Source organism: Amyelois transitella, chromosome 25, assembly GCF_032362555.1.
Source record: "Amyelois transitella isolate CPQ chromosome 25, ilAmyTran1.1, whole genome shotgun sequence".
Classification (NCBI taxonomy): domain Eukaryota; kingdom Metazoa; phylum Arthropoda; class Insecta; order Lepidoptera; family Pyralidae; genus Amyelois; species Amyelois transitella.
This window is the reverse complement of record NC_083528.1, coordinates 1,684,222-1,709,492: the sequence shown is the minus strand read 5'-3', so window position 1 is coordinate 1,709,492 and position 25,271 is coordinate 1,684,222. Positions and strand designations below refer to the sequence as shown.

General features: G+C 32.8%; 2 protein-coding genes and 1 long non-coding RNA gene across 7 annotated transcripts in view; 1 reads left to right on the top strand and 2 right to left on the bottom strand.

Annotated features, from left to right (window-relative positions):
* Positions 1–923: 923 nt before the first annotated feature.
* Positions 924–8,741, bottom strand: LOC106142765 (procathepsin L-like). Of its 2 annotated transcripts, none has more exons than XM_060951641.1 (8): positions 8,369–8,741; positions 8,009–8,161; positions 4,869–4,991; positions 4,069–4,202; positions 3,198–3,330; positions 2,635–2,795; positions 1,518–1,652; positions 924–984 (listed from the first exon to the last, which is right to left on the bottom strand). In XM_060951641.1, exons 1-8 carry the CDS (start codon positions 8,705–8,707, stop codon positions 924–926), a joined length of 1,239 nt encoding a protein of 412 aa, XP_060807624.1. In that variant the 5' UTR covers positions 8,708–8,741. The 2 variants fall into 2 exon arrangements, with proteins under 2 accessions (XP_060807624.1, XP_060807625.1); XM_060951642.1 differs by having other exon boundaries at positions 1,518–1,649.
* A 764-nt stretch (positions 8,742–9,505) lies between these two features.
* The window catches only part of LOC106142775 (trehalase), a 60,524-nt gene continuing 44,758 nt past the window's right edge, over positions 9,506–25,271 (bottom strand). For 2 of the 4 annotated variants that reach the window (XM_013344659.2, XM_013344658.2), the window contains exons 12-15: positions 24,658–24,873; positions 23,517–23,625; positions 21,051–21,186; positions 9,506–12,394 (exon numbers count right to left, since the gene is read on the bottom strand). In XM_013344659.2, the coding sequence (XP_013200113.1) occupies positions 12,265–12,394; positions 21,051–21,186; positions 23,517–23,625; positions 24,658–24,873 (591 nt within the window). In that variant the 3' untranslated portion in view covers positions 9,506–12,264. Of the gene's footprint in view, positions 12,395–19,360; positions 20,289–21,045; positions 21,187–23,516; positions 23,626–24,657; positions 24,874–25,271 lie in introns of those variants that run through there. The other 2 variants (XM_013344660.2, XM_013344661.2) reach the window with 2 other exon arrangements.
* LOC132903397 (uncharacterized) lies at positions 13,947–16,423 on the top strand. The gene is made up of 2 exons (XR_009657398.1): positions 13,947–14,530; positions 15,047–16,423. It is a non-coding gene; the product is annotated as an uncharacterized LOC132903397 (long non-coding RNA).

The window sequence follows — 25,271 nt, the reverse complement described above, 5'->3', positions numbered from 1 at the left end:
CTTGTACGCGATGGGCTAGCAACCTGTCGTTAGTTGAATCTCAATTCCATCACTAAGCCATGTAGCTGAACGCGGCCTTGCAGTCTTTTTCAAGACTCTGTGTACCCCGCAAGGGATATACCTACACGGTATTCTTATTCCGCCGGGAACCACACGGCTTATTGTGTAAAATAAAAATTAAAAAAAAAACAGTGTCACTTTAAGTAATGTGGTTTTTTACAAATTTAAAAGGATATCTTGAATTCTCTAATTCCTAAGCCGATATGCGTTCATTAAAGTAATTTGCGGCTATAAATCGAGTCGGCAGCTAAATTATTAACCGTTATCCGGCTAGCCATTTAATTAAATGACTAAACGTAGGAGCTTTCAATTTGGTGTCAAATTTAACTAAATGACGGTAGGTAGCGTGGCAAGGTACGTTCCGTTTTGTCCAGACAAATTTATTAATAGTTCAGTATGTACGCAGAGTATTTAAAAACAAATAATTTTTTTTCGCTTCCGAGAAAATATTTTGGCAAGCAAAAAAGGTACATACATACATATCACCAATAAAAAAAAAGAATAAGAGCACTCCATCTCGTTCCCATGGATGTCGTAAAAGGCGACAAAGGGATAGGCTCATAAACTTGGGACTCTTATTTAAGGCGATGGGCTAGCCACCTGTCACTTCATTGAATCTCAGTTCTATCGTTAAGCTAAAAACAGCTGAACTTGGCATATCATTCTTTTCAAGACAGTTAGCTCTGTCTACCACGCAAGGGATATAGACGTGATTATATGTTTGTATGTATGTAACAATTTCAGTACATCCCCGTGCCCGCCAGGTCAGTAATTAGTACGATTTAAAATTAACAAGATGTTTTTGTCATGGACCAAAGAAAAAAAGAGATGTATCGAAATACGTATAAAAATATTTATTTATTTTATAATTCAACATAAGCCGCCATGTTTGACACGCCACATCTGTTATAACCGCGTCTTATTCTGAAACACAATGAAAAATACATAAATACATATGGTCACCTCTATATCCCTTGCGGCGCGGACAGAGCCAACAGAGTCTTGAAAGACTGAATGATATATCTTACTGTATGTATCTCAATGAATCTTACAAACTCGGGATTAATTTTAAGGCGACGGGCTAGCAACCTGTCACTATTTGAATCTCAATTCTATCATTAAGTCAAACAGCTGAACGTGGCCTGAAAATTAAAAATATTACAATTATAATATAAGTTATAATATAAGCTGGTGTGCCGTTTGGTTCCCGGCACCATTACAAAATAGAATAGGACCACTCCATCTCTTTCCCACGGATGTCGTAAAAGGCGGCTAAGGCATTGGCTTAAAAACTTGGGATTCCTCTTTTAGGCGATAGGCTAACAACCTGTCACTATTTAAATCTCAATTCTATCACTAAGCCAAACAGCTGAGCGTAGCCTATCAGTATTTTCAAGACCGGTGGCTCTGTCTACCCCGCTAGGGATAAAGACGTGATCATATGTATGTTGACTAACCTCATGTACCCATCCTCCCCCCAATTCTTCCCCCACCAGTTCAGCAGAATCCAGTAGTCTTCTGTGTAGCCCACCAGCAACATGGCGTGGTTCAGTCTCCACGGAAAGCAGAAGGGGTCGTCGTAAATGCCGCTTCTGGGAAAATGTGAAGGGGTAGAGACGACTGCAAATGTAAGTAGTATATCTGACAGACCCGGGTTCGAATCCTTGCCAGGCCGTGATGTGAAACGATTATTTTTCAAACTGGCCTGGGTTTTAGATGTTCATACATACATATGGTCACGTCTATATCCCTTGCGGGGTAGACAGAGCCAACAAACTTGAATAGACGAATGGCCACGTTCAGCTATTTGGCTTAATGATAGAATTGAGATTTAAATAGTGATAGGTTGCATCGTTGAGTTTGACAGCTTATATTTTATAATATATACTTTAGACCCAGATTGAGTTAGCCTCGAAGTAAGTTCGATACTTGTGTTACGAGATGCTAACTCAACGATACTATATTTTATAATAAATACATATATAGATAAACATCCAAGACCTAAGCCAATCAGAAAAGTTCTTTTCTCATCATGCCCTGGCTGGGGTTCGAACCCGGGACATCCGGTGTCACGGACAAGCGTACTACCGCTGCGCCACAGTGTTCTATTTTTATTTATTTATCAGTTTTTGTTGTATTTAAACATACATATAATCACGTCTATATCCCTTGCGGGGTTGACAGAGCCAATTGTCATAAATCTACGTTTAATAAACAATATACCTACCTACATAAATAAATAGAGACAGCCATTACAGAAATGAATGAACTTACATAAGCAAGTATAACATACTCGTAATTAAGCCATACAGCTGAACGTGGCCTATCAGTCTTTTCGAGACTGTTGGCTCTGTCTAACCTGCAGGGGATGCAGACTTGATTATATGTATGTACGTATGTTTTTAAGCAGTTGGCTGTACACACCTGCAGTGGAATTCAAACCTTTAAAACCTATCAAATAGCAGATGCCCATAAACGCTACTCTCTCGACACAAACATATAGTATACTCAATCTTGCAAATTTGTTCTTAACAGATAAATTTTAGTATAAAAAAAAACCTTTAAAATACCTACCTATACAGCTGAAATGTGAAAGGTGAGGCGTTTATCCCCACGGCCAAAGGACCAATAGTAGCTAGCGCTCGCTCCATGCCCTCCTCGTCTCCAGCGGGGATCATCGCCCATCGGCGCGGGCGCACCCGCCTTATATGACTAGGGATGCGGCATTGACCTTTCTGTAATATAAAAAAAAATAATGATTTCTGATCTCATAACATATACCTAAGTCGGGATCGCATACGTCTGATATGACTAAGATGCTACGTACAAAGTCGCGTCAAGATAACCCGAAACGGACTAGTTTGGATAAATACAGTTATTTGGTTACTAGTTTGACTAAACAGATAATACAAGGAGAGTGTGGAGGGAAAGGTCGGAGTGGGAAGACCTAGACGAACGTATCTTGATCAAATTAAGGACGTCCTGGTAAAGGGTCAGGTCAAAAGTACCCGAAACCGTCGAGCTTGCATGAAGAGACTAATGAATGTGGATGAAGCGAAGGAAGCATGCAGAGATCGTGGCAAGTGGAATGTGGTAGTCTCTGCCTACTATAGCGCTATACAAGAAGATGTATGTACCTTTCCAGTATAAGGATAATAGTTTTCCATGAGCAGTCCTTTTCTGGCGGCGTAGCGGAATGCCGCTCGGAGGGAGCCGCCGTCGCAGCCCATGTTGCCATCTATGAGGCTGCAGTCCACTATTTGCTGGGGACTGACAATAATCTATACTAATATTATAAAGCTGAGGAGTTTGTTTGTTTGAACGCACTAATCTCAGGAACTACTGGTACGAATTGAAAAATTCTTTTTGCGTCGAATAGACCATTTATCGAGGAAGGCTTTAGGCTATATAACATCACGTTGCAACTAAGGAGCGAAGAAATCATTAATCCTTGAGGGCTACCCGTAATAACTATACATACATACGATCACGTATTTATCCCTTACGGGGTAGACATAAGATAATAACTATGATGCCCATAATAACTATGATACGTGGACGAAGTCGCGGGCACAGCTAGTTTTCATTAAATTAACTTCCCTTGGGATTCTTCTTTTGCGTCAAGGGACATCTTCCTGGTTATTGTCTCGGTTGCATCAACACTCTGGTAAGCCTGGGTTAAGCCCTTGAGAAGGCTCCTACATTGGGTGAGTCAGGTTTTTACATGAAGCGACTTCCGTCTGACCTCTTCAAACTTTGCAGGTGAACCTAACCCGTATGGGTTTATGGCTACACATTCAGTTGCCTGTATGTGCAGGTTTCCTCACGATGTTTATAAGCCTACCCCTCAGTTGCCTTTTACGACATCCATGGGAGAGAGAGATGGAGTGGTCCTATACTTTTAACACTGGTGCCGGGAACCACACGGCACAATATAATATATATAGAAACTTACAAAAATACATTCTTTTTTTTTGTCTGTATAAATGTTTCTTCATTATTCCTTACCTAAGTTCACTCCAATTACCATGTCTCTTATACAGCTGAGCTTGTAAAGCATGTGCCACAGCGAAAGCGTAGCACGCTCCGCATTTAAACTGCTCTTCTAGACGTGGTTTGAAGCCTTTACTTCGCCAGTCTACCTGGTTACGAAAAAATATGGTTTTTAACCCGTAAATATTTGAATAATTTGTGCCGTGTGGTTCCCGGCACCAATAAAGAAAAAAGAATAGGACCATCTCTTTCCCATGGATATCGTAAAAGGTGACTAAGGGATAGGCTTATAAATTTGGGAGTCTTCTTTTGGGCGATGGGCTAGCAACCTGTCACTATTTGAGTCTCAATTCTATCATCAAGCCAAATAGCTGAGCGTGGCCTATCAGTCTTCCAGACTGTTGGCTCTGACTATCCCGCAAGTGATATAGACGTGATTGTAACGTCGAAAGTGCAAAGGCGGCCATATCGCATTATGCAGTTCAAATTTTGTGAGGAGAGATCGTAGCGGGAGCGATGATTCGGGCTCGACCCCCACTAAAGAGAAGATCTTCCGCCCTTCCGCCAGGTAAGGTGTTGTGCCTGGGGAACCGCGGCTCCGATTATGTTCATTCGGAGATTGTATATTATGCTCCAATTCGTGAAATCTTTGCATGCGCGATTTAGACTCTTCGCCGTTATTGGCTGATAGCGTCGCGTGACGACGATTCTATTACTCACTACAGTAACTGTACTGTGCGCAAACGCGTCAACTTTTTTATATCAACTGTGATAAAAAGAGGGTGTGAGAATTTGAGAGATTATACTTAGCAAACCTTTTTCGGTGTTTTCCTATGAGCCACGTTCCTGTAAGCAGTTTTGTGGTGGTCTTCAGCGGGGTCGAACAGAGGAACGGTGTCGAAGAGTTTCAGTATTTTCTTGAAATAATCTGCTACGCCCTTTAAAAAGATAACTAATTTATATTATTTTAAGGCTTTGTCGAAATCCTAATCAAAGGTCGCTGTTAGTTAAAAGGCGGCCTTATGTATTATTGGTATATAAAAAGGCATCGTATTGTTGGTACAACAAATACATACATACATACATACATAAACTCACGCCTCTTTCCCGGAGGGGTAGGCAGAGACTACCTCTTTCCACTTGCCACGATCCCTGCATACTTCCTTTGCTTCATCCACATTCATAACTCTCTTCATGCAAGCTCGGCGGTTTCGGGCACTTTTGACCTGACCCTTCACCAGGACGTCCTTAATTTGATCAAGATATGTTCGTCTAGGTCTTCCCACCCCGACCTTTCCCTCCACACTCTCCTTGTATATCTGCTTAGTCAACCTGTTTTCATTCATCCTCTCCACATGACCGAACCATCTCAACATACCCTTTTCTATTCCTGTAACTACATCTTCTTTCACATCACAACATTCCCTTATCACGCTGTTCCTTATCCGGTCACTCAATTTCACACCCAACATACTCCTTAACGCTCTCATTTCCACTGCATTTATTCTGCTTTCGTGCTTCTTTTGCCATACCCAACTTTCACTCCCATACATTAATGTCGGGACCAACACGCCCCTGTGCACAGCCAGTCGAGCCTTTTTGGATAGTTTCTGACTGCTCATAAAGGCATGCAAAGCTCCATTCACCATGTTCCCCGCGTTCACTCTCCTTTCAATATCACTATCACACTTGCCATCTGATGTAAACTTTGATCCTAGATATACAAACTCTTTCACTTGCTCAACTTTTTCTCCTCCAATCAAAATATTACATGCTGTCATTTCTTTCTCCATTTCAAAAACCAGTGTTTTAGTTTTACTTACGTTCACTTTCATTCCTTTCTCTTTTAAAGCTTCATGCATACAGTTTACCATCTCCTGTAACTCCTCCGCTGATGACGCCAGTATAACCTGATCGTCGGCATAGAGCAGACATTTGACGAGTAATTCATTCATCCTTAATCCACTTTCAGACTCTTTCAAATCTGTCAAACAACTATCCATAAATAGGTTGAACAGCCACGGTGACGCAACACATCCCTGCCTAACACCTTTCTCAATCTTAAACCACTCAGTGTGCGCTCCGTTTATCCTGACACAAGCACTCGAATCCTCATATAAGGATTTCAGTGCTCGTATCAAGAGACTGCTCACCCCATGCATAGAAAGTGCTGACCACAATTCATTCCTCTCAACTCTGTCATAGGCCTTTTCCAAATCCACGAATGTGCAATAGACTTTTTGACTCTTGGCCAAAAACTTTTCGGCTATGCACCGCAAAGAAAAGACCTGATCAGTACATCCCATTCCCTTTCGAAATCCCGCTTGAGCATCCCATATTTTGTCATCAGTTTCATTCCTGACTCTATTAATCAATACCTTAGCATACAATTTGCCGACGACGCTAAGCAGGCTTATACCACGATAATTTTTGCAGTCCAGTTGTGACCCTTTTCCTTTGTAAAGTGGCACAATAACAGCCTTACACCAATCTTTTGGTACTCGGCCGCTTCTCCAACACAAATTGAAAAGGCAGTACAACTGTCTAGCTACGACGCCTTTTCCTGCTTTAAGCATCTCGACCGACACTCTATCATACCCGGCAGCCTTACCCGCTTTCATACTCTTAAGTGCTTCCACAATTTCAAACATTTCAATTTCGCCTTCCATCTCATTCTCTTTTTCTTCGCTATAGCAGAACTCTTTCTTATTTTCTTCCTTTTTTTCAAATAAACTCTCAAAATAGTCCTTCCATATCTTTAGCACACATTCTTCTCCTTTCACAACGCTACCATCCTGGCATCTGATCCTAGTCAGCTCTCTGGTTATAGTTTTTCCTCGGGCTGACCTTGCGGATTTCCAGAATACTTTCAGATTTGACTGAAAGTCTTCTGATAGCCTTTTATCAAAATCCTCTTTATACTCTTCTTTCTTTCTAATTACAGCTTTCTCAACCAAATCTTTCATTTTTTTATATTCCTTACGTGCTTCATTCACATCCTCATCTATAACCTCTTGCATTCTTAAGTTAGCTTTTGCTGCTAACAAATCCAGCCATGCTTTCTTCTTTAATCGCACAAGTTCTTGCACATCTTTACTCATCCACGCATTTTTGTGATTTTTCCCTTTCCTTCTTCTACTTACACCACACACTTCAACAGCTACTTTCACAATTCTTTCTTTAAATTCCTTCCATCCATCTTCAATATTGCTCCTCTCATCTAAATCTTCAATTTCAACAACAAATCTATACTAATATTGTAAAGCTGAAGAGTTTGTTTGTTTGAACACGCTTATCTCAGGAACTACTGGTTCAAATTGAAAAATTCTCTTTGTGTTGAATAGACCATTTATCAAAGAAGGCTTTAGGCTCTATAACATCACGCTGCAACTATTAGGAGCGAAGAAATCATGGAAAATGTGGGCTTCAATGATTGCCCAATATAACTTTTCCACGCGGACAAAGCCGCGGGCACAGCTAGTGTTGTATATACTTCCCCGCATCATTCTTTCGATTCATCCACCCACATTCTATTTTGGTAAAACTAACCCGCAAGGGATATACACGTGACTGTATGTATGTAGTTTTGTTTTTTTGCTTTTATAAAGGTAAATCTTTTTTTTTTAGCTGAACTCTTACTTATTTTTATGCTGGCAACATTAAGAGATAAAATAGGGAGTCTGTGGTACGATGTAAAACTTTAAAAGATGTGTTTTGGAGAAGTCAAATAAAATAAGAAGATTAACGATATAATTCCGCACTGTTTCACTTTCACACCCACACAAATGCTCCACTCCGTGAAATCTTTGCTTGCGCGATTTAGACTATTCGCTGTTGTTGACTGATAGCGTCACATGATTGGTTGTTGAGACATCACTTTAACTCCTCCGGGCCCATTTTGATGGCAGCATCGGATCTCAAGGCATTCCACCACGATAATTAACTTGTTACTTACCAAATCGCCAAAATAATTTAAATGCAGTGAATAACTTATTTCTCCTGTCAAATATTTCCTGTTGTGTTCGACCACGCGCCGCAAATTTTCCCGCCATTTTGATAGTGCTGACATCTCGTGGTGAGGGGAACGATATTCTTTGTTGTATACTGACTGAAAAATAAATGGGTTGATACTTACATAATGTATAGTCATGTTTCTTTCTGGGATAGTTAATAAGTGTAGTTATTACAAAATAACGACAAATCTATTATCTTTATTAGTATGGATAGGTGAGTCACTGCCACACCTTGGGTTCCCCAAAGAGAGGACGCAACCTGGATTAACGCTAAAAATAACCTTAAAAATGTACGTTCTTACCTTATATTCCTTCCAATGTGAATTAGAAACGTTTGTATCCAATAAAAGACTATCCAGAATGTGTCTTTTGGTATAATTTAAGTTAACATTATCACTTTTTATACACTCACTCGCATCCATAGATTCTATGACATCCTTAAATTTTTGTGTTTTGTCTAAAAAATTAACAGCTCTGTGCGCAAACGCGTCAACTTTTTTATTTTGCACTAAGCACCTTTTATATCTGTTGCATTGCATAGATTCCTTATAATTGTTTAAAATTAACTTGATTTTGTTCATTTCGTTTGAAAAACTACATGAAATCAATGATATTTGTAACAACACAATTATAATCTCCATTTTGATTGTGTAAATAGATTTAATACTTCGCAGTAAATTGCTACACAGTAAAATGCACACTCAATGCATTTTTGATATGACATAGTTTTGATTACGTAATGTGACAACGGCAAACCTAATATGTATAGTTTTATATAGTAGTCAAATAATCACACATACATGCTACGTCTTTGTTCCTTACAGGTTTGACACAGTCAACAGTCAAGACTCGGAGGTACTTAATTGAAAATCCATTGCAGGTTGTTTTAATATACCTATACTGTTATTCGTTTCTGATACAATTTTTGTTTAATTTCCACCGGTTATATTTATGTTGTTGACAGTACTGTAATAGGCTTTCCTACGCGTACGAAGTGGCGGGCAGTAACTCGCATTATAGTAAGTGCATATGTAAGGCCTCTTTCGATCCGTTCTCAATTCTATCATTAAGCCAAATAGCTGAACGTGGCCATTCAGTCTTTTCAAGACTGTTGGCTCTGTCTACCCCGCAAGGGATATTGACGTGACCATATGTATGTATGTATGTTCGACCCGTATAGGCACCCCGAACTGCGGTTATAGGACCCTGGATTCCTCTCAGGAGACAAACCGGGATAAATTCAACATGGATTTTAAAAGTATGTGTAAATATATAGTAAAATTTCATGTATGTATGTATAAATTTACATTTATCCCAGTTTGGTCCAAAGGTTCGACTGGCAGAGAATGCCATGTGGCATTAAGACCACCTGTTGTACATTTTACGTGCATAAAGTTAAAATAAATAAAATAACAAATTACATGAAATAAAACACACAGTGCATTATATCTCATATTTATTATATTGATTCTAAATTCTATTAAATAACGGCATCACTGCATACCATTGCTACAAAAAAATACCGTTTCCTAAATCTGCAAATTGTCTAAGAAAAGCTAGGAACATTACCTAAAATAAAATATTTACAAATTATCACAAAAAAGCTGTTTGGATTTGTTTCCGGTGTCAGAATAGTGACTTAAAAAAAACATGAGTAGTGATGAGACACTATTGGAAATTAAAAAAATAATATTTCCGGAAACATTCCGCGATAGTGTTTCCAATGGCGCATAACTACTCACGTAAAATAAAATTGTGTTGGTCATTTGATATTGATGGTAGGATAAAAAGATTTACATGAACATTTTTACACTCAATCTATATGCCATTTGTGTCTTTTCCTAAATGTGAAAAAATTGACATATGTATGTAATGACACTGACAGAAGTGATTTCATCGGCAAAATATTATACGTTCTAAGATTTTAATCATAGTATAACTACCAAATACCGCCTTTCGTCAAAATCCTTGAAGGAGTCCAAAATATAATCTTTATTCTGTGTAAATTGTTTTTTTTTCACGATTATATCACAATGTTATCCAAAGTTACAATGTGCATACGAAAAGAGGTAGCTATCAGCTTAATTAACGTAAAACAAATCCATTAATATTTCAAACATATCGTACTTAAAACATGGATAATATAAAATAATTCTCACTAAAAGCCACATACACGAATGAAATAAATGATTTTATACTAAAAAAATCACAAATAGTATAACAAAATAATATTCAAACATTTATTTATCTTAAATTAAATGATAAAATGTCATGATTTATTATATCTTTTCACTATTGGCGCCTGCACCATTTAATCTATAATAAATAATTAACAAATCATGCAAGATTTATTTTAATACACAAAAATAGAAGTCCATTTTCATAGTCGCCCAATTTTAGTAAATTAATTATAATATTTATACTGGCAACCTAATATTTCAAATTAATTTAACAGCATTTTAGTCAAATTAAGAGTCAGAATTTCACTTTTTGTTACTGGCGGCCCAACTTTAAGATGTGTAGAATTACAAGTTGAACACATTTAAAGCTTATAAGTAGTATTATTACGAAATTTGTCAAACGCATACTAATGATTAATATATTTTTCACGTAAATAGAAATAGATATAAAATACCGAATTCTGAAACTTACAAAAAGCAATCGTATAACTTCGCAATTAAAATATGTATAAGAAAAATCATTTTGAAGCCATAAACTGTTTATCATAAATGCATTAACCGATATAAATATATCGAAAAAAGAATTCTACTTAAATCTAAAATTAAAAATAGTTTAACTAATAATACTTTCATCTAATACCTAAAACTGACTATTAAGTTTGTTCTTTATATAGTTCATTTAAATAGGTATCGAATTAAATGTGTTCACACAAAAAGCTAAGATTAGAAAAGAATTAAATGAGGACCATTATGAAAATATTTATATTTATTTTGTAAAGCCATTTCTATGTTAAGTGTACGAAAATGCCAATAATTTATTAGACCAACATACAGCTTTTGATTTGTGTACTTTTTTATTTCCTTCAATATTGTAGATGTACAATAAAAATAGACGTTGTTACTTAAAAATTAAAGTATAATAATATTGAACTACTTATCATTTATTGAATGAAGATAACCAGTGCATGACTAAAAGTATATAAAATGCAATTTGTGGCTTCAAAATGATTTTACTGCGTTGGCACAAAAGGTATAATTAATATTGCTTTACAATGAAACGTAATTGAGCGTTTAACATCAAATATGTGGTTTTATTTAACGAATATATTCTACTATAGGCTTTTTTGCATTGGATTCACATTAAATGTATTTTTTTTTATACTGCCTTCATATGAAAACCTATCTAAATTCATGAAATGTTGAATATGATATCATTTTAATATACCTCCACATTTTTTCAAATACGTGAATTCAGCTTTGGATATTCCTTGTAATGGCACATCACTAAAATCATGAAACAGTGGAGGGATAAAATATCAATAATCTTAATTTTCAATAAATCATAAATGAATTAAAAATAAATATATTAAAGAATCTAAGTTTTTCAAATCAGTTCGTGCTAAAAGTAAGATCGAATTAACTAAATTCCAATATTTAACTGGAAAATTCTAACTTTATCACAAAGATAATATTTAAAATGTTATTAAAAAAATTAATTACTTTTTTGATTTATATTCCTGATATGGAAAAATATTTTTGTGCGCAAAAAAAAGTTTCCTTACGGCTATTATGTACAAGGTTTTAAACTTCACAGCACAAAAATCATGATAAAGTCGAATCACTTATTTCTGGGCACAGAGTGCAATACCTTCTTGTCACAAAATTTTCACCGGCCATAGAATGAATATAAATCTGGGTGATTATAAAAAATATATATATATATCACGAAGGAATATAAAGAAAAAAATCTTTGAACACAAGCGTGCAAATGAATTCATACTTTTCTAGTTCACTTGTATATTTTCTATTGTATTATTTTAATAGAATAAATAAAATATTTTATGAATAAGACAACTATATAACAAACAGTAATTATAATAACCATAATTATAAGGAACTTGTTTTAATACATCGCAATCAATAAAAATAAAAATAATTTATATAATGATTTTTTTAAAATAAATCGTACTGGATTTTACCGGTATTGTTAAGGTATTTGGGTTTTGTAGTGAGCAGGTTCACCGTTGTCGTGGATTCGATTCCCCGTTCATACTCTTTAGCTCCGTATAGGCCTTTCTTGAGAGAAGTTTGACGTCTTCGCCACCTGTCAGGGGGGCGTAGTCTCTTCGTTTCATATACATCATCACCCTAGAATGGCAAAAAAAAATAATTAAAAAATATTGTAATTTTGTATTTATTAGGTATTGATGGTAGAATAACTAGATTGACATAAAGACGAAGTATAATTATTATGGATTTTACACTCAATTTCTCTTATCTGTGATTTTGTGAATTTTCTTTAATGAGATCATAAATAATGAGATTTTCAAAATCTTTAATTAATTATATAAATTAAATTATTTTATAGTTTAATAACTTTATTGGACACAATTTAATTTTCCTGTATGATTTAATCTTTATCATCTTTGTTATGATTCTATTAGCTCTCTATTAATCCTTGGTAACGTCATACTCATACCCGAATTTCTAATGTTGTCACTTTTAACTCGTACCAGCAAAGGCAGCATGAGGCCAGATATTTGTTATCAAGATAACTAACAGGTAAATAACTATCTTACAAGTATTATCGTGACATAAAAATCATTTGCGTATACTTTTCCATTGCACACAGTATATGTTGAGGCACCAAAGATAGCATAGCACAATGAAAAACAACTTTATCGCACGTTTATTGTTAGGAAAATATCACGACATGTATATGTTTGCACGAGTATTTTAATTTGTGTGACTAGTTCATGTATGTGTATTGTGTAGTATCATAGTAAGGTCATTATTTACAGTTTTCTTAACATATGATGGCGTATTTATAATAAGCTGATATATATGTCCAAAGTATTTTGAGATGTTATATAAACTCCTTCTTGTTATGTTCTTTTTTATCTGTTTGCGGTGTCCCATGCGCGCGCATCATAAAAATAAATGGCTTTCGTTTCCAAGCTATCCTGTGGGTTTAATGTTTGAATATAATATACATATAAATATCTATAAATAGATTTTTATGATATAATTTATTTAAAATACAGATATAAATTATATTATTTATTATACAAAGTTATATAACTATTATTAAATTTAGTTTTTTTTAAATAATTTACATTAAATTATTCAAAAGTTGCACACTCTGCAAATGAATATGATCATCAAATTTCTTTTTTAAGGTAAGACCAGTTACTAGACTGTAACATAACTTTAACATTCAATAAAAAAATCATCATTACTTGATGATCCATCGATGCGGTACATTTTGAGATTTTGCGAGATTGCAAATAATACAAATGATGTATTTAACGTTTCCGTAGGCATATATATATATATATAGTGTGGAAATTCACAGTCATACATATTACACGTTATGTTTACAGTGATAATGCCATCAATGATGTATGTAAACAAAAAATCGTGAAGCGCTCTGCTAGAGGTAAACAAGTGACATTTGCCAATCATATGCGCCTATTATAAACAAAACTGCACAGAAGTCTTTGTTTACTGATTCTCGTGACTAATTAACTAAAGAAATAAAACTGGCCGAAAAAAAAAGATTTTTAAAAAATTAAAATTCTTTAAATTAGAACACGTATACGAATAGTACATTCGTGATTTCTATAACAAAAAGATTTGATTACAAAAAATGGAACATGCGTTACGAATTACTTTAATGAAAAAAATAAGAGAAAAAAAAAATACGCATGACGTGATATCATTGCTGTTTTTAATATACAGGTTGCTCTGTCATTATATTTATTATTTACATTTATAATACAAAATAACACTGTCATAAAATAACCCCTTGAATATTTGATTACAGCAAAAAATAAATAAAGGAAATGGGAAATGTTGAAAAAATAATAACATTTAAATGACAGACTTTTCGTTTTGGACCCCCGAACTTTATTTTGAAAACCATAAGTTTCAAATGACATGCTGGAATGGAATATTTTAGTGTGTTAAATTTATCAAATGAAGATTTTTTATATTGTTGACCTTATTGCAGAAATTAAAAGTTAACAAATTTTATAAACTATTTTAAAAGCAAAAGTGATGCCTTTGTTCCATTTTACATTTAAAAACAAATGAGCTAAAATATATATTTTAATTCGTATACTTCACGAAAGAACACTGGAGCCTTTATAATAAAAAATCATTAATAGAGCGTCCTGTACATGACTCAAAGGTAAAATAATTGAGTCAAAACTCGGTGGGAACATTCGCGTAATTTGCGTTCAGTCACAGTGCTACCGGCCCGACGGACGGACACACGGACAAGTAAGTATATAAATTATATTTTAATTTATATACTCTATATATCTCAAAAATATACTTTGCGAAAACCGAAGTGGTTGTGTAGGTATATATTATTACAACAACACAATTTATAACTTTCATTTCTGGGATTAAAATTTTGTACTGATTAGGCAATTTGATAAGAATATAATTATTTAATCCAGGAAACAGTACTTCAATTTTTTTTTTTCAAATTAATAAATTTCATATACATTTCATAAATGATTTTTCTTCAATGCTGATTGTACTTATAAGTTATATCATATATGTTTTATAAGTTATTTTTTTTGTAAAATTAAAGCGTCTTACGCTAAAAATTAAGTTTTCTCACTAACTTTATCAAAACCATTAACTAAATATAATTTTCTCAAAAATAAATCTAAGTGTGTTAATAACTAATATTCAGAAACTGAAAAAGTGAAAGTTAATCTGGCATTGCCGTTGGCCTAATTTGTTTTGCAAGTTATCATTATGTTAACCCTTTTCATTTCTTTTCAGGTATACACATAGATTTGTCCACTGGTAACAAATAAGCGAATTATTTTGTATATTTTTACTTTTATAATAAAGAATTTATTCGATTGGTGTTTCATTTAAAACGTTTTTGGGCGTAAGAAGTTATTATAAGAGATTGTTTGGAATTTAATTCCCAATTTATTTATCTTACCAAAATATAATCCGGATAAAAATTGGTGTATTAAGATTTTTCAAATTATTGCAAAGATATGGTTTATTCATCTTTGATTTAAGCCCAAAACATTTGCTGTCTATGATTATATTAAAATTGTTAAATAATTGCTTTATTACGCATATCCTGAACTCGACGCTGGCCAATCACTATATTTTAAACAGCAGATTATTACGGATCATTATCTGTATTACTGTAACAGAAAACTACACTAATCACGACAATTATTACAATGTTCATAAAATTATAATATTACATGCTAGGCAATTTAGACAACTACCAAAGTATTTTTTTAGGTTGATTCATAATAATCTAATAATTATATTAAGTGATGTTTGAAATATACCATCACAATGAACTAAATTTTGAATTAAAATTGAATTGAATTAATTTAGATAAAGGTTATTAAAATTATGGTTTTGGGAAAATATAAGAAAAAAATATCATAATACGGATCTAATTATTATTTTAATGAATAATACTAATTGTTTTTAATGTTCAGATATCCTGACATGATATTTAATAGGACGGTATTAAAATAAGCATTATAGTATAACAAAGGGTATAAAAAATACCACTAAACAATACCAGATCACAATCACAAGGTCATAACTATTTTTCACAGCCCCGACACAGTTGGGTAAACATCACATGTTTAGAATAAGCAGATATAATCCTTACCTATATTTATACAGGTGTTATATTAGCATGTTTCGTAGACATCATGTTGTTGGTTTAAAATATAAACGTCAGCGGTAATACCCTTTAATGTCTTTAAATTTGTAAAAGCAAACTGTTGATAAACAATTTGCTTTAATTTTACATGTCAGATTCCGGGTCCTTTTTCAAGACTCATATAGGCGAAATTTAGTATATTTCATGATATCGCAGTCTTAACGTACTTGTCACTAAACCTTGAATTTACATAAAGTTACATCTTCGTCTAACTATTTAGTACATTATTTCTATTTGACCTCTTTTTTACACGGGAATGGCCAGGCTCCTAATTTTGTTGGGAAGCTATAACTGACCTTTATGTGACCATACTGACCTAAACAAATTAAAGTTTGGCTCATACAAGACAAAAGTGTATATGAATACTAGCAAGTAATTGCTCTAACCTATACACATATAATATATACATATATAAAGAATTCTGGAATGCCGCAAAAATGATTTTTTTAAAATTCCATTCCCACAGAAACAACATATGGTAAAGTTTGTATTATATTCATGTATTTATTAAAATAAATCCGCTTTTCTCTTATGACTTGTCGACATAATTATGGTATACAATGAAAGGATGTGTCTGCGGGTGACCTTGAAAGAACGATAATATGAAATAATTACTGTAGTACCGCGATAAGCGACACAATAATATTATCTGCTACACCATATTCTTACAACTCCTGATACAAATGAGTTGAAATACCTAGATCTATACTATGTCATATGTATATATAATAACATCTCCGCCGGGCAGAACAGGCCCAAAAAATCCCGGGTGGATGTCGCAAAGATGATAGGCGAGCCAATAGATTGAACACTGAGGACGCGGAAAACCGGAGAAGTTAGAGAAGGTGGAGAGATAGAAGTCGGAAGGCCCCGAAGTTTTGTCATGGAAGGCGGACCCTGGGCCCCGAAGCATTGTCGTGGAGGGTGCAACCAGGAACACGCAAAGATATGAGAGACCCATTTGTATATTTGTATATTTCAACAGCTGCCCCTCTGGGTTCGATTCCCGGTCAGGTCATATTGGTAACAATAATAATCCTAGTCTTATTTCCCTGTCGTTCAAAATTTTTGTTTAGTATTTAAATTAAAAGGATAAGTAAAGTATAAAAATCATTGTATTTTTTTAAATACTAATATTCAATACTTAATTAAAGATCAGAATACTTTTCTTACAAAAACAATTGCATAAAATCGCTACTTATTTTTAATTGCTTTAAATATGGATTAATCGAGGTTAAGTGAATGTTCCCAAAAATACAATAGCACAAATAATGTGAAAGGGAGAAGATAATCAACTTGCTGTATTCACCTCCCAAATTCAGATTCAATAACATAAACAACTTTCTCCGCGCAAATAACAAAAATAATCAGAGAAAAATACCAACATGAAGAATATACTATGTGTAGTATTTTAAAATGTTGTTATGTTCATAAATATAAATTATATTCATATAAATTTATAATAATGTAAACAGTAAAAGTTTTTCATATTGACAAACATTGTACTCTAATTTTGATAAGATATCATTCAAAATTAATTAAGATTAGTATGTAAATGCATTTACATTGTCGTTATTTTATACAACAAATAAGTTAACAATAATAAAAAATATATAACTAACATAAATTATTCTAATTTCTAATTATTTTAAAAAATTAAGGAATTTTCCACCTGGAAATATATATCAATCAAGTGGCTGTTATGTACTACTTATGTCTATTACCTATTCCGATATGCGTCCTGTAATAACGTGAATCATAAATCTTGTTGTTTATGAGATATGAGACGAGGTAATGTCGGGGATTCAAGGAACTCTTAATTTATGACGTACGTCACAGGTAATAGGAGCATTTTAAAGGTTATCTTGTATATAGTTCACACCAATTAGAACAGGGAATGAGAAATATTTTAAACCCTTTTGAAATTGTGAAAAGATAAATAGTTAAATTTCTCAAATTATTATTTTTCCTTGATTTATTTATGGAAACTAATTCGTATATATAATTAAAATTAATTCACAAAAATATAATTTGCATATATATATATAATATTTAAATTTATTCTCTTTATTATCTACATATTCTTTTATGTATTATAGAAACAGGTATAAATTTAAGTCAAAAACACCTATTAATTAATATTTCGCTCCAACAAAAAGATAAACATTTTCACATTTGATATTGATATATTAGGATGTCACGGCGAAACTGTAGGTTTAAAAATAACACAGAATTGCCGGACGTGTGTCAGATCATCCAGAGGATTACAGCCGGTGTTCCGTGCGTGCCGGCCACCGGATGAAACCGGATTATATAACTAAGAAAAGGTTGGTAAAATCTAGAAATTACGGTTTCAAGTGGCATATTAAAGGAAACTTTGTCACATTCTGAAATTGAGTGGAAATTTCCATCGGGGTAAGTGTACAATAATTTCTCAATTTATTCAAATGACATTTCAATACGTGTACATGTGCGATGGCTTATTAGAACTAGTGAACAATATTGGCATATGATAATAAATAATTCTGAAATGTTATACTAACATGTAGGTAGGTCATTGTATATTACATGCGCCTACAATCATGACGATAACTTATTTTTTATATAATTAATCAAACTTGGCAGTTAATTCTGTAAATTAAATAAAATGCCTGATTTTCTGAACAATGAATAAGACTATAATTTGAAATTGGTATTACTGCAATTGTTATTTTAGTTTCATTTTTACTTGATGTATAAGAGCAATAAGATACATATCTTTCTGCGAATTAACTAGTTCTAGTTCTGCTATGTACAATTGACCCAATAAAATTATTTCTATGATGACCGCAGGGGGATTGTCAACAGCCCTATTATATTGATCGTACCTTCAGTTTATAAATAAACTAAGAAACATGGTTGAATGTCTTTTTATGTTTTATTTATGTCGCCTATTCGATTCAATTTATTTATTCTTCAATTGTAGTTATTATTTAAGTCTCGTCTTAAATTTTTTTCAAACATTCCGCAATTAGGCGGAATCCTGTATATTAAGCTAGATTTTTTTTTAAAGTCGTGTTTAAATATAAGTTATTATAATATATATGATAGGTCATAATTTAATTTACTTTGCACATACAAACAGTTATCTCAGTAATTGCATTTTTCCTGTTTAATCTGCTGCTAGCAATAACGTATGATTTAGATAGAATGAGTACCAGGAAAGTCATTATTGTGAAAGTACTGCTTACTGCGTAATTCTGTGCTGGTCAATTGAAAGCCATAATTGATTTGATTATTTGCTACAGAATAATATTTAAATTAAGAAAAATAAAGGATTTTTATTTATTAAATTAATCATCTAAGAAAAAATACCTTTAATAATTACTAATTAAATAAATAATAAAATATGACGCTATAAATACAGTTTTATTAAATACATTAAATTATATTTATTTAAGGAATAACTTCGCACTAATTTCGTATCTATTATGTTTAAATAATTATATAATTAAAATAACAATACCTATACTTATAAAATATACTAGCTATATGCAAATAAACAAATATGATCAAATACTGTTCAGTTTATTACAATAGTAATTAAATATAAATGTTTATTTATTCCAACTATGATACACAATAACTAAAGCAAAAACATACATCATATTACATATTATACAACTAATATTTACTACACAAAACTCAAATGAAAAAATAAATTTACTAATTTAATTATTTATCTATACATATAAGTTTTCTTGTAACTAAAATTCAACACAACGAAATGGGAACGTTAGCGGTATGCCGTATAACTAAACTACTTCCTTGAATCACCATAAACTAATGTCTTGTGTTCCGTAAAAATTTCAGTTAATTCATTTTATAATTTATATTATGATTATGACGTGTAACATGCTAAAATGGTGCCGTATTTACGTAAATTATGTACTTTTTATTTGCAAAATGATATAATTTTTATGTGATTGCAAAAATGTAATGAAAATGAATAAAAATTGGCATATCTTTTTTACCATACTGACTTTATAATAAACAAAATAACTCCTATATACCATCCCGCGTTTCTCATGTTTTAAATTTATTATATATCAATAGTGTTGCCATTTTATTCAAAAATATTTAAATACCAGCAAATAATGACCTTATTTTAGTTGCACTAGTGTTGTACCTTGAAATTAACTAATTAAACTATATAAAATTTCAATAAAACTATCACGACAATATTTGTACTAAACATCTAAATAATAATGGAAAGTTCTTACTTTTAGGGCCGCGTATCACCTTCTTCAATAAAATAATTCAAATGTGAATTGATATCTGAAACAAAGAAATGATATTGGCAATTAATGTATATACATTTTCAATAATAAAAATATAGGTTATCACTTTTAATATTAGGTATTTTATATCTGATGATGTGTGAAAGACTTTTGTATGCATGTCAGGGTGTCTGATAAATCGCGTTACATATTAAAATGACGCACTCAGTATCTGATTCATGTTCAAAATAAATAAAAAAATTAGGGGGTCAACCCCTAAGTTAATTAACCAAATTACTCAAACAAAAACAAGAATAGTCCATCTCGCTGGATGAGTGTTCCAAATGTGTGCACTATTTTGATTATTTTTTCTGTCTAATCTAGTAAAAATTTTGTTGGTGTTATATAAAGACGTCTTCAAGATTTACTATAAATATTAAATATAAAACGTAAATATGATGAAACGTGATTTATCAGATATTCGATATAATTATATTCTCTAACACAGAGTTCGTTCTCGTAGGCAGTTCAAGAAATAAATCTGTACATTTATATAAAATACAGTTCAGTAGCTTTTGTGACTGTACAGCAAAAAGAAAAATACAACTTTTATGTTTTTTTATAATATTATATACTTAGGATTACAAAAGTTCAAGACACTTAGAAATAATTACATATTACTGACATCAAACAAAAATACCTTTGAATTTCATGAGTACATACATTTTAACCTGATACAAATTTCATTAAAACCTCTGTACACAAATATTTCTGCAAAAAAAAAAAAAACAAAAAAAAATCCCTATCCAACTCACCTCACCCCAAAGCGCCGGTGGCCAATGACGCCAAGACGACCAGGACCGCAGTCGCCACCCCGCTGGCGCCGACGTGTGCCCCGTACACGGCGCCGGAGTCCACGGGCCCGGTGCCGAACTCCTCCGCTGCAGACATGGTTTCTGTCAAATAGCCAACCGCTGAGCGCTGGGCGCGACCTGGCTGGTCTAGGTTATGGGGTTTGCAATTTCGACAAAAAGATTTTTGGTCTTATAAAAAGAATTTTGAATTTACTATTTTTAAAATTAAAAATAAAAAAGGCAGCTTAGATTTGAATAAAAAAAAATTAACTTGAAATTTTAATTGTTTATAAGAATTTTATAATTTTGTCTACTTATATAGTACCTACTTGGAAATTTTAAATAGCCGAACAATAATTGTTGCCTAAGAAATCAAATTTGTTGTTTAATTTAAAACCAACTAAATAAAAATATCACCCAAATAATATTAAAATATATCTACAGAAGCCGATTTATTATTAAAAAAAAATGTTGAAAAATAAAAAAAAAGATGAAAGTTCCATAGATACCATAAGCCAATGATGATAAGAGAAATACTAAATGTTAATATTCCAAATCCCATAACTCTAGATAGCCAACAGTTCATGCAATGAAAATAATATAATACCCATATAAATTAGTATTAAATATTTTAAATGCTGAAATAAGAAAAATAACTGTAAAAATAAATAAACCTACCAATAATTAGAATCTATAAATTGTTAAAAAATATTAAAAGGTCTTTAAAATATTCTAAGGCCCTAATAATAAATAAAGAAAATACGTAAATAATATATTCTACACAATAAAAAAATCGAATTTTTGTAGTCAAAAATTTTAATTCTTTGTCTAGTGCGCATAAATTGTTAAACAAATATAGAACAGAAATCTATAATTACTGCTGTCAAAGTATCTGCAAGTAGAATTAGTAAAAGCATGTGCATATCTCAATATTTTTGATGGTGACAAATATTGGTACAGTTTTTGTCACATACTTTTGAAATTTATTTTGTTCAACACAAAAAACTTTCATTACCTATGTATATTTCTTAATTATTTCACTTACATACATATAAATATATATCTACTTACTTGTCTGATTATAATAATTTTTTTAAGAAATAATGAAATTTTAAGATAGGCACTTGCTATATATACCCATATTAAAAAGTTTTACTTATAGACTTAACACTAGCTACACCATATATAATTTAATAGTTACCTAAAACATCGTCTTCACGTCAAATGGAAGCATGCAATATAAATAATAATGGTAATTATTTTATCTAACGACATGACTTTTAAATCACAGAATTCTGAATAAAAAAGGAAATAATACAGATTGTTCTGTAGAACAGGCAGAAAATACGACAATATTAAAAACCCCACATATGGCAGCCAGACAGCTGAACAAGGCCTTACAGACTTTTTAAGACTGTTGGCTCTGTCAATAGCGCACTGTTTCATTATGATGTGTGATAAATATCTGACATGTCAATATTGTAAGATATTACTCACTTTCCATACGTAATAATACTATTGATTTTATCAGAAGGTTAGGCAAAGCTTTCTACTTGCCGATAGTATAAATCTTTTATGAAATCATACCCACACACTAAAGGAAAATATATATAATGATAAATTATGATAATTCAAATTTATATAGTGTTTGGTATAATAAAGATGATAAATTGTAAGTAGTTTATTGTTTATAAGCATCCATAATTAAGTAAATATTATCTTTTTTTTTAAATCAATATCAAATTTACATTGACAGATAAGTAATGGCGTTAAAAATTTAAACTTTCAACTTTGATAATTATGTAATTTAAGGACTATTAACTGCCATATAAAGGGTTAAAAATGTGCAATCTAAAACACCGATAGAATGAAATGGATGACGTACCCATGCGCCCAACTGCCGCGCAGAGCGAAGTGTATGAACAAAACATGTGATTAAATTGACACAGGATTCTTTTACAATAGTTGGATAAAACATATTCAAGAAACTAATCTTAGGTACTCATTTATGTAGTAAAAATTTAGGGTAGGCAGTAAAATATATTATCTATACTAATATTATAAAGCTGAAGAGTTTGTTTGTTTGTTTGAGTCGCGGGCACAGATAGTGTTACAATGAAATTTTAACACTAATTTTATTTTCGTGCTTTATTTATCCATCGATTATATTTTATTCATGACGTAAAAGGCAACTTAGGGATAAGCTTGTAAACTTGGGATTCTTCTTTTGGGCGACGGGCTGGCAATCTGTCACTATTTGAATCTCAATTCTATCATTTAGCAAAACAGCTGAACGGGTCCTATCAGTCAAGACTGTTGGCTCTGTCTACCCTGTAAGGGATAAAGACGTGACCATATGTATGTATGTTTAATTATTACGAAATTTAAGAACTATTTAATATGTATGTACGTATGTTATGTCAGAAACTCACCTCCGTACTGATTGAGTAATGTCATTATGACGCCATTGGTCCAGCCGAAGCCAGTCTGAACAACGTACTCGCCGCCTCCTCCAAAACCGCCAAATATTGTCGCGTCATACTGCAAGAAACGACTTGAATACAGTTTTTACGACAAATAAACATAAATATTTGAATAATAATTTAATTAAGCTAAAGTGCCGAATGGAAACACAGAGACGAGATCGAATGAAAGGGAGATAGCTTCTTTTGATAGGTACGGAAGGCTAATTCTCAACGCTCGAGGCTAACTCAATCTGTGTAAATTGTTCCGTATTTATTTATATTATTTAAATAGAGCAGCCACGGTACTTCTCTCGATATTAACTCAATTTTAGGGAACATAGTAATGTTCCGTAAAAATAAGTTGCAATGTGTGACTTGTACCGCACCCTGCTTCCACTTCATAATTATACGAATAATAATAAATAAATAAATATATACGGCACAAATTACACTGATTGAGTTAGCCTCGAAGTGAGTTTGAGATTTGTGTTATGGGATACTAACTCAACGATACCCATATTTTATAATAAATACTTATATAGATAAACTTCCAAGACCCAGGCCAATCAGAAAAAGTTATTTTCTCATCATGCCCTGGCCGGGATTCGAACCCGGGACCTGGTGTGCACCGACTGCACCACAGAGACAGTCATATTATTTGTAATGTACAATGTATTATTATAGTCAATGGACATCAAATACGACATTAGTTTCAAATAACCAACATCACATGCCAAAAGATATAAATAATAAAGTACTGTGACGGGTTCTAATCATTTGAAAAATAATTTCTTATACTACACGGCCAGAGTCCCAGCAAGTAAAAGCAAAAAAGCATTAAGGCCATACCATCTTTTTCTCGAAGCAATTCAGGCGTTCTTGGACCTTTAACCTTTTCAAAACTCATTCGTAGCCGTCATACTTCGAAATTCGAACGAACCCAGTGTCAGTGGCCTGTTCATTAGCTTTTTTAAAATAAATATTTTTTTTTACCTTTAGCTATACCATTCTTTTCTTCAGTTACTTTGAAATTTGAACGGAGCCACTTATTGGCCAGTTCCATATCCGTATTTTTTTTCTTTTTTTTTTATTACAAAATAAATGTTACCTTCTCAAGCATAGCAGTCTTCTCTTTCCAAACTTCGAAATTCGAACGGACCCACTTGGTAGCGAGCTCATTGGCTAATCTCATCGCGGATGGGATGCCGGTATTGGCTAAGCCGGTAACGAAGATATGTTGTAATGGCGGCCAAGCGTTGGGGTAGTCCCATTGTTCTCCCGAGTGCTCGAACGTGGTGGGGATGCCGCCTTCGAAAATGTCCACCTAAAAATTTTAAATTGTAACAATTGTAGGGAACATCATCCATATGAGATCATGATCAGAATAGAGTAGAATAGATATATTTTCAAAATTGGATACAAGGTATCATTTATTGACGTCACTATATTTAAATCTCAATTAGAATATCATCAAGCCTAAAAAGTTGAACGTGGCCTATCAGTCTTTTCAAGACTGTGTTGGCTCTGTCTACCCCGCAAGGGAAACAGACGTGATAATATGTATGTATGTATTTAAGAAAATTATTTTTCTAACGAATTTGGTGTGGAACTGAGAACACGCATAAGTAAAAAACGGGAATAGATTAAAAAATGTATTTACATACATACATACATAAAATCACTCCTCTTTCCCGGAGGGGTAGGCAGAGACTACCTCTTTCC